Here is a 13,816-nt window from a genome sequence, read left to right as displayed (position 1 = left end):
TACGAATGCATAGAATTAGGAGTAGGAGTAGACCACTCGGCCCCTCGAGCCTGCTGTGTCATTCAATAAATTACGGCTGATCTGATTGTAACTTCAACCCCATATTACTGCCTACCCCGGATAACCTTCCGTTCCCTTGTTAATGGTTAGCACAGGGCTAAAGAGCTGGCTTTTAAAGCAGACCAAGGCAGGCCAGCAGCATGGTTCAATTCCTGTACCAGCCTTCCCGAACAGGCGCCGGAATGTGGCGACTGGGGCTTTTCACAGTAACTTCATTTGAAGCCTACTTGTGACCAGCGATTTTCATTTCATTTCATTAATGAAGAATCTTATCTAATCAAATATATTAAAAGACTCTGCTTCCACTGCCTTTTGAGGAAGAGAATTCCAAAGACTGAGAGAAGATTTCTCCTCCTCTCCATTTTGAATGAGTAATCCCTTTTTAAAAAAATGTTTTTTTCTCCATTTTCACATGTTCCTTCAAAATTTACACCCCACCCACAAACAGTAAACAGTAACAAATACAAAATCAATCTCCTTAACAATACCAACGATCCCATCCTCCCACCACCCCAAACAACGGCCCACCTGTCACTATATGTATCCAGTAAAATAAACCCTCCCACGGTAGAAACAGAAAAACAAAGGAGAAAAAGAAAAAGGAGTCCGGGACCGCCCATGGTCACCATTGGCCTATAGAGTCTCTTCCCCCCCCCCCCCCCCCCCCCCCCCCCCCCACACTCAACGCCCTCCAACCTCTGAAGGAGTACCGTACATGATACCCAAGAGTTGTACCCCCCCCAGTCTCCAACTCCTACCGTCCACTGCTTCTTGTAAAACTCCTCCCCCCAACCTCTGTTCCTTCCCCCCAACTTTCCACCCCGGCTAGACCACTCGGACCCTGTTCTGCCAGGCTCCGATGGCCGCAGCCCCTCCCCCACCTCACTCCCGTTCGCTGGCAGGCTTAAACCGGCCAGCGTGGAGGCCCCCGCCCGGGTCCCTTTCCCCCTTGCCCAGCCTAGGAAAGCCCAGAAATCCCCATCACTTCCCTTGTCCAAATATATACAACATTGGCTCCTTTAGCCCATACACCCGCATGCAGCAAAACAAAAAAGAAGAAAATACAGTCATGAGGTTACATCGGCACATGGCCATTTCTCAATTTCTCAGTTCTGCCACAGGCCTTCTGCCTTCGCAAACTCCTCCGCTACTTCCGCCGTTCCAAAATAAAAGTCGCTGAGCTTGTAAGTCACCCTCCGCTTCGCTGGATATACAATGCCACACTGCACCTTGCTAATGTACAGTGCCCTCTTCACCCGGTTGAAGGCAGCCCACCTCCTCGCCAGCTCCACCGTAAATTCCTGCTATACACGTATACCAGTTCCAGCCCACTGCACCACCCGCTTCTGCTTGGCCCAGCTCAGGACCTTCTCCTTCACACTACCTACGGAAGCACAGAGTCACTGCCCTTGGCGGCTCACTCGCCTTTGGTACAGGCCTCCACGACCGATGAGCCCGATCCAGTTCATATCGGGAGGGATCCTCCCCCTCCCCCAGTAGTTTCGCCAGCATCGTGGCAAAATACTCAGTCGGCCTCGGTCCTTCAACTCCTTCGGGCAGCCCCACAATCCTCAAATTCTGTCGCCTTGATCTGTTTTCCAGGTCTTCCATTTTTCCTCGCATCCTTGTTAATGTCCATCACCTTCCGCATCTCCTTCCCATCGAGGCAAGTTGATCACCATGCTGCAATAATGTCTCCTCCGCTTCCTTCAGCGCCTCCCCTTGCTCTCGCAGCTCCGCCAGTGCGCTCGCCACCGCTGTCATCACCGGGGAAATCGCCTCCTCCACCAGCGCACTCAAAACCTCTCTCATCTCCTTACTCATTGTCTCCATGTATTTTGCAAACTGCCTTTCGAATTCCGCAGCTATCACCTTAGTTATTTCTTCAGCCGTAAGCAATGCGGCCTCCCCTGGTGCTCCAGCCTCCATTTTCCTTGGTGACCCCGCGGTGACCTTTCCACTCCCCGACGGACCTTCAGCTGTTTTCCTTACAGACGTTCTTTTGCTCACCCTCGACATCTTTCTTCACTGTGCCTTCACTCTGCCGCCTCTGTGCCTTCTCCCTGCTTTTGCCGCCTCCGTGGACCCTGGGACCGGGCTTAAAGCCCGAAAATGCCGTTCCGAACGGGAGCCCTCCATTGTGCAGCCGCCTCCCGCCCGCCGTCACCGGAAGTCTCAATCCCTTTTTTTTTTTAAAGAATGTTTTTATTGAGTTTTATACATGGTATATTTACAGATGTCCACAGAGAAACCAAAAAGAAATAACAAAAATATTACATAACTAAAAAACCAAGGGGTGGGAAAATAAAAATAGGGGAAGTGTATATACAAGAAGCACAAAGAGAAAAATTTAATTATACATGTCCCGGGGGGGGGGGGGGGGGGGGGGCTGGGCTTTCTCCCCCCTTCTTTTCTGTTTTTTACATATAAAATACAAACAAAACTGTGTGGGAGGGGCGCTTGGGTGGTGCCGCTGATGTTATTTGCTTCTCCGGTTGGTTTCCTTTTTTGATTTTATGCGTTTACCTCCGCATTGGCTGTCTGCCGTTCTTTCCTCCTCCTACTTTCTTACTCTCTTTTGCCCTGCTGTGTTTCCTGTGCTCTCCTTCCAGATTGTGTTCCCTCGTCTTTCCTTCCCTCTATTATTCTCTTCCCTTTGTCCTTCCTTCTTCCCTGCCCCCTTCTCCCCCCCCCCCCCCCCACTTCCCTCCCCTCCCTCTCAGCAGCTCCCCTTTTTAGCTATGTTTGGCTACCCCCTCTTGCACTGCTCCCCCCCAGGTCCTCCCTCCCTTCCTGCTCTTCTCTCATGTCTTGGCTACTTTCCCTTGACTCTTGGTGACTTGTTTATCTAATGGTTGTTCATTGGCCACGAACAGGTCCTGGAACAGTTGGCTGAATGGCTCCCATGTCCTGAGGAAGCCGTCGTCCGACCCCCGGATGGTGAATTAGATTTTCTTCATTTTGAGAAATTCCGATAGCCAGTCTGCAGCTTTGGGTGATGCTGCTGACTGCCAGCCAAGCAGGATTCTACGGCGGGTGATCAGGGAGGCAAAGGCAAGGGCACCGCCCTCCTCCCATGAAGAGATCTGGCTGGTCTGATACCCTGAAGACCGCCACCTTCGGGCATGGCTCCACCCACATCCCCACCACTTTGGACATTGCCTTGAAGAAGGCTGTTTAGTACCCTGCAAGTTTGGGGCAAGACCAGAATATGGTGACGTGGTTGGCCGGGCCTCCTTGGCACCGTTCTTATCTGCCCCCCCCACCTCCGGGAAGAACCGTAATCCCTTATTTTTAAACAATGACGCCTAGTTCTAGCCTATCTGAGAAGGGGAAACATCCTCTCCACATCACCCTGTCAGTACCCTTCTGGACCTTAAAAGTTTCAATCAAGTCACGTCTTCATCTTGAAAATTCCAGTGGGCACAAACCTAACCTCTCCAAACATTCCTCATAAGACAACCCACCCATTCCTACTATTAGTCGACTAATCCTTCTCTTAACTGCTCCTAACGCATTTACATCTTTGTTGACATGCTGTTAGGTGAATTCTGAATTCTCCCTCGGTGTACCCGAACAGGCACCGGAGTGTGGCGACTAGGGGCTTTTCACAGTAACTTCATTGCAGTGTTAATGTAAGCCTAACAGTGTTATGACAATAAAGGTTATTATTATTATAATAGGCAACGTACAGTCCATACTCGACCAGCCCGCGTTTGCAACACTCAAAACAAACCATCCACTGTTGGATGTGATTCAGCGATTTGGCAGCACTTGCTGAACAATCCTGAGTGCACTAAAAGCTGCACTAACTAATTTTTGATGATCGGTTGATCATCTAATGTGGCTCATTTATATCTGCTAGAACAGACATACGTTCATATATAGGGATATGTACATGTTCAAGCCTTGCACCATTTTGAATTACCCAGGAGCTTTGGACAGCCTTTAGTTCCCCATTGCTTTCTCCATGGCAACACTTTTGGCAATCAGAGCTAACTGGCCAGCAACCTTGGCCGGGATTCTCCGACCCTCCGCGCCAGAATCGTGCCCGGCGCGGGGGTAGAGAATAGCCGTTCACGCCAGAAATCCGGTGCGAAGGCGCTTCCGCGGACCCGCCAGTCCCCCGCGCGCGGTCAACGAGGCGCCGGTCAGGGGCCGTTGGAACAGGCCTCCGCGGTTGACCGGTCGAACTCCTGGCGACGTGGTTTACATGTGGTATCATCTGGCGGGATCTGGGACCCGCGATGGCGGTCCTGGTGGTGGGTGGGGGGAATCTGACTCCAGGGGGGGATTCAGCGGTGGCCAGGCCCGCGTTCGGGGACCACCGATCGGCGGGCCATTACGATCTGGGAGGGACCTATCTTCCTCTGCGGGGGCCCGCTGTGTGGCTCCGCCATGTGCGCATGCGCGGCCACACGGTCTGTACAGCAGGGCCCTGCTGGCAGCCAGAGCTGCAGGACAAACGCCGTGGCCCTGCTAGCCCCTTGGAAAATGGAGAATCACCCCGTACTTCCGAGGAAAAAGTCCGGAGTGATTCTCGCCCGTTTTCCAGCAGGCGTTGGGACTTAGTCCCCAAAAGGGAGAATCCCGCCCTTTTTCGCCTCTTGTTTAAATTGCTCTGATCGTTTGAAATTTGGGTTTCTTGCATTTGTCTTGAGTGCAAGATGAAAAGCTTTGACAGCATGTCCCCATTTTCAGCACTATTCAAGGGCTAAATTTAGAGTACCCAATTCTGTCTCGTTATTCAGTTTAAAAGATAATAAAGGCTGAAAAAAATTGCAAAGCTTTTTTTCAAAGTAAAAGAATTTGAAAGCCCTGGCAAAGATTGGGGAAAAAAGGAAAGTATTTAAAAGTTGTCATGAAATCCATTGATCTGCATGTCCCTGGGTGATGAATCAACAGTCTGTGGAGACTAACATTTAAGGTACAAGATGTTCCAATGCTTGTTACTCAGCTGTAACAAAGGTGAGGTCATCTGGAAGTATTTTGGTAGGACCCCAGATTAATTCAGGGGTCAGTGAACAGCTCTTGAAGCCGTCAGTTTCGCAGGAGACAGCCAGCAGTGTCACAGACAAAAGGGACAGAAACAGGCCTCAGTTAATTTAAAGAAAGAGCTGCAGGGAGCAGACTTTAAGTAAAGAGGGTCATTGAGGCAAGGATCAGTGGTGCTCTGCTTGGCACAGCTATAGACCTGAAACTATGCTTGAGCTAGTGGTTGAGGATACCCAGGAGGGAATCCTGGGGAAGGAACCCTGCCTGGAAGGCAAGATTGAAACCCTATGATGTGGGCCATTGTTAAAGCTGTCCGAGTAGGATCGACTTTTGGAGATAATTCTAAGGAGAGATCTATTGACGTAGAATCTGTGAATTCATCATGAGACAGAGTTTCAATGAGATTTTTTGCCTTAGTGACTCGCAGTTGGACTATGAAATCCATGGACTCTTCTTGGTTTACTCTATAGTATGGTATGTTTGGTCACAGTTCGCTTGGTAATTCACATATACCTAATAATTATCCTGAATATTAAAGTATAAGATACATATTGTAAAGTGTTCTTTCTGAATTTGTATAATAAAGTTTGTTTTTGTTTGTTCAAAACCTGTGGAAACTTGAGGCTTCGTTCCAAAAGCAGGTGTCTTGAATTTCAACTGTTTTATCTATTTTATACAAAACATTATTGGTCCCTAACCAGCTCTTCGCTAACCTTCTGGGGTTAGGCCAAGGATCGAAAGAGAGAATGGGCGAAGCGCTGGGGAATGTGGCCTGGGTGACTAACTTTGAGAGCCTGCATGAATGTGATGAACCAAGTCTCGCAGCCTTCTATGATGTAAACTCTAACCTTCTCTTATTGTTTTTGTCACTTATTCAGTAAATTGATTAATCAAATGAGATTAAATTACTGATCCTTTGTGCTACTGAGGGGACAGAACCACCTCACAATTCGAGAATTGGATGCCAAAACCTTAAAAAGCAAAAAGCTAGAGAGGGCAAGATGAGATAAACTTCTTGGAACGCAGAATAAACTGAAAGGGCATTTAAAACGAGACATTGCCAGAACTGAGACATTTGTTTAGAACTGTATGATAGATCTTTCAAACTTGTAATTATTCTCTGATCTCTCACTTGCAAGATGTAAACTAAATTAGTCAGTCATACAAGTACAGAACCTGAATGTGCAAAAAGTAGATTGATCTTGGTACTGGTATTTGTGCAGTAGGTTTTTCTTCAGTAATTACAATATAATTTTTTTTATGGTACTTATTTTATATGTGCTTCTGCAACCAAGGTCTCATTGTAAATTTTCTGTTACAATTTTGACTACCCAATTCTTTTTTCCCAATTAATGGGCAATTTAGCAAGGCCAATTCACCTAACCAGCACATCTCTTTGGATTGTGGGGGTGAGTCCCATGCAGGCATGAGAACATGCAAACTTCACACACACAATGATCCGGGGTCGTGATCGAACCTGGGTCCTCAGTGCCGTGGGGCAGCAGTGCTAACCACTGCGTCGCTGTGCTGCCCCTCGTTGTAAATGCACTCAAGGCTTCTACCAAGAATATATGTATGCGCATAAATTAAACTATTTCTTTCATGCTTTGCCTGCCACAGAAGTGGGGGTGCCTATCAAGTTTCAGGAACCAGCGGTCATTGCAAGTATGCTCTTGAAACTCTACAATAGGTGCCCTACTGGTCATTTTACAACTTATCAGCTGCATTGCATCTGCTCCCTCACAAGAAACTATTGCCAGGAATTATTCTGTACTTTTTTAATTGAATGTGTATTTTTTTAGGGATTCTAAATCTCTGCATACACTTTGCAATCAGTTATGCTAAATTTCTCTCCCCTATATTCAGCATAAACCTCTTCGAGATTCCTCCCAGTTTTAAGGAGAGGTACAAAAGTGAAACCCTTGCAGCTGTTAATTGTCAGAGGTGAAAGGATAGGAATAGGGAGATAATATTCAAATCTGGCAACTTTGTTGTTGATATAAACTGAAGAGATTTGGGGAAGTCATCTATGATGCCACCCAGAATTTTAAAAATTGCTAGTTATTTTGTAGATCTGTGAAGGGCAGCAAGGTACAAGTTGGCTGGTAACAATTGAACCATGCCCTGAGTACAAGTCACTGCCTTGAGAAGTAAACGTTTGTAATGTAGTACAGAGCCTCACAGACAAAACTGCAGCCCCCAGCATCATGCAAAGCCCCAACAAACCATGTCAAGGTTTCCCAAGGTGGAAGTGATCTTGCCTTCAGCAATCTTAAGTTAATTTTTAATTTAACTTAAATGATGTAGGACCATAGAATTCGTGCAGTACAGAAGGGGGCCATTCAGCCCATCAAATCTGCACTGACCCCAGGACAGCACGGTGGTGCAGTGATTAGCACTGCTGCCTTATTGCGCCGAGGACCCGGGTTCAATCCCAGCCCTGGGTTACTGTCCGTGTAGAGTTTGCACATTTTCCCGTGTCTGCATGGGTCTCACCCCCACAACCCAAAGATGTGCAGGGGGTGAGGCCCATGCTAAATTGGCCCTTAATTGTAAAAAATATTTGTTTAAAATGGACTAAAAAAGAGTCTGCACTGACTCTGAAAGAGCACCCCAGCTAACCCCACTCCCCCGCCCCATCCGCCCAACCTCCCCTAACCTGTACATGGACTCCTGCAATCTGCAGGTGCCAAAAAAGATTAACATTGCTTCTCTCAGCTGGATGTTAAACTAAGACAGCTAATAAAAATATGATGGCCAACGTGGTTTCTAGGATAAATTTTCAATCTCCCAAGAGCGGGAGTAATTTTTCATTTTTTTTCGCCCCCCCCCCCCCCCTTTCTCTGTTTTAGATTGTTACCTTTTCTTTTGCCTCTCTCAGGAGATTCCAGAGGAGGGTGCCAAATCATGGCGCTTCACACATTTATAACAATGTGGGGGAGACTCACTGGAACGATGGCCTGATGGCCTACTGCCTACTCTTTTGTCCATTACATCAACTTCACAAATGGTGTAAAACTCCAAAATCAATTGCAAGGAAGTCTTGCTGACCAGAATCCCATTATGTGGGAAGGTCAGTGTTGAAAATGTCACCTGTCGAGTGAAATATTTCATCTTTTTCTGGTATTATGCTCTCTCATCCATAAGTCCCAAGAGTATTCTTTTAGTGAACCCATAAATACATTGTACATTTAAGAATAAGTAGCAAAATGGCGACATTTCTGTTTGTTCAATTCTATTGCCTAATTTTTTTCAGATGTGAAACCATCTAACATCTTGGTGAATTCTCGTGGTGAAATAAAACTTTGTGATTTTGGAGTAAGTGGCCAGCTGATTGACTCAATGGCAAACTCCTTTGTGGGAACTCGCTCTTACATGTCTGTAAGTCTTTGTTCTTCTACAAACTTCATGCAAATTTATTATTTAAAATCTAGCAATTTATGAGCAAGGTGACCTCACAAATAGTTCAAACTCTGTACTATTGGACAAAATGTTTAGTGTGACCCTTTGTGTGATGCATTGTCTAAGAATTTCTATCGTTTAAGTGTTGTGGTCACTCAAAAATATTAATCCAGCCAGTTCAGTAAGGTAGAAGGATCACAGTCGCTTAAATACTTTAGAACTGTTTCATCAATTAGATTTTACAAATCACCCTAAAGGAAAACGTTTTCCAAAACATGATGTTTTGAACTATTTTAACATGTCAATTATGCACTCTTATCTTACTGACTTTTAAAAAGTGTGTAGATTTGATTTTGTGATCATGCACTCCCAACAGGATGGCACACTCAATACGGATATGGGTCAAATATAGTAGCATTGATTCTCATCATGTTTCCTGCTGAGACTGCAGAATTACCCGTTGCACTATTTACAATTTTATTTTAAGTAATTGCAATCATTCTTCCCCCATCTACCAATGTTGAATTTTGTAGTATAAGTAGAAATCTTTTTTTCCCGATAGAAGCTTATTTGTAAATGAAATTTGGTTCAAAACCAGGATCTTATTGCTGAAATATAATACCTCAAAGCATGTCCTAAGTTCTTTGGTTGGTTGCTGTGACTCTGGGCAGCATAGAAATGAAAAAAGGAATTAATTTAAGGATGAAATGGAGTACTGACAGTTATTGAATTGTGTCAGCCTTTATCACCTGAATCACATGTCCCCATCCAGTCTGCGGAGTGTGTGGGGGGAGTCCACGGTTCTGTGAATATGTGGTCCTGTGGTAACACCTTGCCATATGTAAATAGTTCTGTTCTGTTACTTATATATTTTTTTCTGTTACAATGTTACAAGCATTTTCTCATACATTAGTTTCTTGGCTCCAAAGTTTAGTGTGAACACTTGGCATAATATTTGGTTTGTCTGCTTAAGATGTAACTCGCAGTACTCTCCTTTTTTTTTCTCCTGGCAGCCAGAGAGACTGCAAGGCACCCATTACTCTGTCCAATCTGATATCTGGAGTATGGGGCTTTCCTTGGTTGAGCTGGCCATTGGCAGGTATCCTATCCCTCCTCCTGATGGAAGGGAGTTGGAGGCCATCTTTCAGTGCCCATTGATGGATGGCGCAGGAGGCGAATCACACAGCGCATCACCTAGAACAAGAGCCCCAGGGCGTCCTATCAGTGGTAAGAGCTCGGCGGGTTTGTTGCTTATGTTATATTTTTCATGCTTTGATCCAAGCTGTGTGATTGGTCTACTCCCATCTGTCATCAGTTTGTTGCTTCAATAACCTCTGCCAATTTTTTTGAAGTACTTCATGTCATCTGATGCTAAGTTAAAAGGACAATTTAGAAACAGTACTTATTTGTAAATGCCTCCGGTGAAAATTAGTTACTTTCTCTTACTAAACTTGGTAAATGATTTGTCATACTCGACTTTCTGAAAAGAAGTAACAGTTACATAGGACAGACCCCACTGTTCATCAAATTTAAAAATCAAAATCATTTGCTATCTCCAGTGTACTGTCTGAATTTCAAAAAGCTGGATGATTTTGCATGGGAGTTCAAATTGTGTAGTGAGTTTGAGATTCTCACTTTGTAAACTACCGCCAAAAGTAAATGACTAACTGATGGACCAAGTTTCTTTCAGCTCTAATCTACCTCTGAATACTAAGGCAAAGGGGCGAGGGGTTGGTCGCATTTTGTGTACAATCTGCTCCCTGATTGTTTTTTTCTTTTAGAATCTAAAACCCTTTAGCTACATTTTTATCTGAATGGCTTTCTGGTATTTTGCCGGTTTGGTTGTTCTGGTTTGCTGCAGTGACTTGTATTGAAGAGCACCTCAATGCAGTCAATTAAATTCTGTAGTAGCTCATATTTGATTTGGATTGGAAGAACCAACCACAAAATGAAATCATTACCAGTTTGGTTCTGCTGCCACGGACATGAGTGGAAACCATTGGTTTGTTTCTAGAATTGCCCATCCTTGATCTCAATACTGCTTCCTCAGAAGGAGAAAAATCTGAAAGTCCATCAGCTAGTCATATTCAAAAACCTATTGGATGGAGATTCTGGCCTGTATGCTAAGCAGTAGAGTTCTGTGTTGAAAGGAAGAGGAAAGTGTTAGAACATAAGAATTAGGAACAGGAGTAGGCCAGCTGGCCCCTCGAGCCTGCTCCGCCATTTAATGAGATCATGGCTGATCTTTGTGGACTCAGCTCCACTCTCCGGCCCGTACACCATATCCCCGAATCCCTTTATTCTTTAGAAAGGCATCTATCTTTTTCTTAAAAACGTTTAAAGAAGGAGCCTCAACTGCTTCACTGGGCAAGGAATTCCAGAGATTCACAACCCTTTGGGTGAAGAAGTTCCTCCTACACTCCGTCCTAAATCTACCTCCCCTTATTTTGAGGCTGTGCCCCCTAGTTCTGCGCTCCCCGACCAGTGGAAACGACCTGCCCGCATCTATCCTATCTATTCCCTTCATAATTTTATATGTCTCAATAAGATCCCCCCGCATCCTTCTAAACTCCAATGAGTACAGTCCCAGTCTACTCAACCTCTCGTCATAATCTAATCCCAGCAACTCTGGGATCAACCTAGTGAATCTCCTCTGCACTCCCTCCAGTGCCAATATGTCCTTTCTCAGGTAAGGAGACCAAAACTGAACACAATACTCCAGATGCGGCCTCACCAACACCTTATACAATTGCAGCATAACCTCACTAGTCTTGACCTCCATCCCTCTAGCAATGAAAGACAAAACTCGATTAGCCTTCTTAATCACCTGTTGCACCTGCACACCAACTTTTTGCGACTCGTGCACCAGCACACCCAGGTCCCTCTGCACAGCAGCATGTTTTACCATCTTGCCGTTTAAATAATAATCCATTCTGCTGTTATTCCTCCCAAAATGGATAGCCTCATACTTGGCAACATTGAATTCCATCTGCCAGACCCTAGCCCATTCACCTAACCTATCCAAATCCTTCTGCAGACTTCCGGTATCCTCTGCACTTTTTGCTTTACCGCTCATCTTAGTGTCGTCTGCAAACTTTGACACATTGCACTTGGTCCCCAACTCCAAATCGTCTATGTAAATTGTGAACAACTGCGGGCCCAACACTGATCCTTGAGGGACCCCACTAGTTACAGGTTGCCAACCAGAGAAACACCCATTTATCCCCACTCTCTGCTTTCTGTTAGTTAACCAATCCTCTACCCATGCTACCACTTTACCCTCAATGCCATGCATCTTTAGTTTATGCAGCAACCTTTTGTGTGGCACCTTGTCAAAAGCTTTCTGGAAATCCAGATATACCACATCCATTGGCTCCCCGTTATCTACTGCACTGGTAACGGCCTCAAAAAATTCTACCAAATTAGTCAGACACGACCTACCCTTTGTGAACCCATGCTGCGTCTGCCCAATGGGACAATTTCCCTCCAGGTGCCCCGCTATTTCCTCCTTAATGATAGATTCCAGCATTTTCCCTACAACCGAAGTTAAGCTTACCGGCCTATAATTACCCGCTTTCTGCCGACCTCCTTTTTTTAAACAGTGGTGTCACGTTTGCTACTTTCCAATCCTCTGGGACCACCCCAGAGTCTAGTGAATTTTGATAAATTATCACTAGTGCGTTTACAATTTCCCTAGCCATCTCTTTTAACACTCTGGGATGCATCCCATCAGGGCCAGGAGACTTGTCTACCTTTAGCCCCATTAGCTTGCCCAATACTGCCTCCTTAGTGATTACAATCATCTCAAGGTCCTCGCCTATCATATCCTTATTTCCATCAGTCACTGGCATGTTATTTGTGTCCTCCACTGTGAAGACTGACCCAAAAAACCTGTTCAGCTCCTCCGCCATTTCCCCGTCTCCTATTATTAAATCTCCCTTCTCATCTTCCAAAGGACCAATATTTACCTTAGCCATTCTTTTTTGTCTTATATATTTGTAGAAGCTTTTACTATCTGCTTTTATGTTCTGAGCAAGTTTACTTTCATAGTCTACCTTACTCTTTATGGCTTTTTTAGTAGCTTTCTGTTGTCCCCTAAAGACTTCCCAGTCCTCTTGTCTCCCACTAATTTTTGCCACTTTGTATGTTTTTTCCTTCAATTTGATACTCTCCCTCACCTCCTTAGATATCCACGGTCGATTTTTCCCCTTTCTACCGTCTTTTTTGTCGGTACGAACCTTTTCTGAACACTGTGAAAGATCGCTCGGAAGGTTCTCCACTGTTCCTAACTGCTTCACCATGAAGTCTTTGCTCCCAGTCTACCTTAGCTAGTTCTTCTCTCATCCCGTTGTAATCGCCTTTGTTTAAGCACAAAACACTAGTGTTTGATTTTACCTTGTCATTCTCCAACTGTATTTTAAATTCCACCATATTGTGGTCGCTCCTTCCAAGAGGATCCCGAACTATGAGATCATTAATCAATCCTGCCTCATTACACAGGACCAGATCTAGGACCGCTTGTTCCCTTGTAGGTTCCATTACATACTGTTCCAGGAAATTATGTTATTTTTAAAACTTCTCACACCCCAGGAGAGTTTTTGTGGAATACTCCAGTGGTCGTGCAAATATATATTTGTAGTAACTTCTTCCCAAATTATATAATGTAACTAGACTTATTTACTGTTTTGGAGCCTGTGTGCATTAGGAAACATTAGACTTTAATCCTGCACACTACCCCTAATTCATTACTTCAGATTACTTCAGCTATTAGCAGTATGTACCAGTACAGTGTTTCACACCAGTGTTGGATAAGTAAAGTTTCTATCAACATTGAACAGACCAGTCAGGGACTTGTGTCACGACTTCAATGTATCAAACTTTAAAATGTGATCTTTATTTTTCTTTACTGATACATAATGGGGATTACCCATCCAGGTATTCAGTTCTTTAACAAATCTAGATGTACTTGTAACCATCTAATTTGTACTAAAGTACTTGGGGATTGGTTTAGTTCACTTGGCTAGCCAGCCGGTTCGTGATGCAGACCGAGCCAGCAGCGTGGGTTCAATTCCCGTACCAGCTAAGGTTTTTCACGAAAGCCCACCTTCTCAACCTTGCCCCTCGCTTGAGGTGTGTTGATCCTCAGGTTAAACCACCACCAGTCAGCTCGCCCCCTCAAAGGGGAAAGCACCCTGGGATGATGGCGACTTTATCTTAACTTTACTAAAGTTGAAATCAGAGCATGGAACCCAATTAGAGAATTCTGCCTTCATTGCACCATCTTTTTAAAAAATATATTATTCTTGCATAGGATGTGTGCATCCCTGGCTAGGCCAGCATTTATTGCCCATTCCTAATT

General features: G+C 44.9%; 1 protein-coding gene across 1 annotated transcript in view; it reads left to right on the top strand.

Annotated features, from left to right (window-relative positions):
- map2k2a (mitogen-activated protein kinase kinase 2a) overlaps positions 1-13,816 on the top strand; it is a 143,333-nt gene that overhangs the window by 87,990 nt on the left and 41,527 nt on the right. Inside the window, exons 6-7 of the mRNA XM_072482812.1 lie at positions 8,312-8,436; positions 9,471-9,684. Coding sequence (XP_072338913.1) covers positions 8,312-8,436; positions 9,471-9,684 — 339 coding nt within the window. The remainder of the gene's footprint in view (positions 1-8,311; positions 8,437-9,470; positions 9,685-13,816) is intronic.

Source organism: Scyliorhinus torazame, chromosome 18 (genome assembly GCF_047496885.1).
Source record: "Scyliorhinus torazame isolate Kashiwa2021f chromosome 18, sScyTor2.1, whole genome shotgun sequence".
Taxonomy (NCBI): Eukaryota; Metazoa; Chordata; class Chondrichthyes; order Carcharhiniformes; family Scyliorhinidae; genus Scyliorhinus; species Scyliorhinus torazame.
This window is presented reverse-complemented; position numbering and strand designations above follow the sequence as displayed.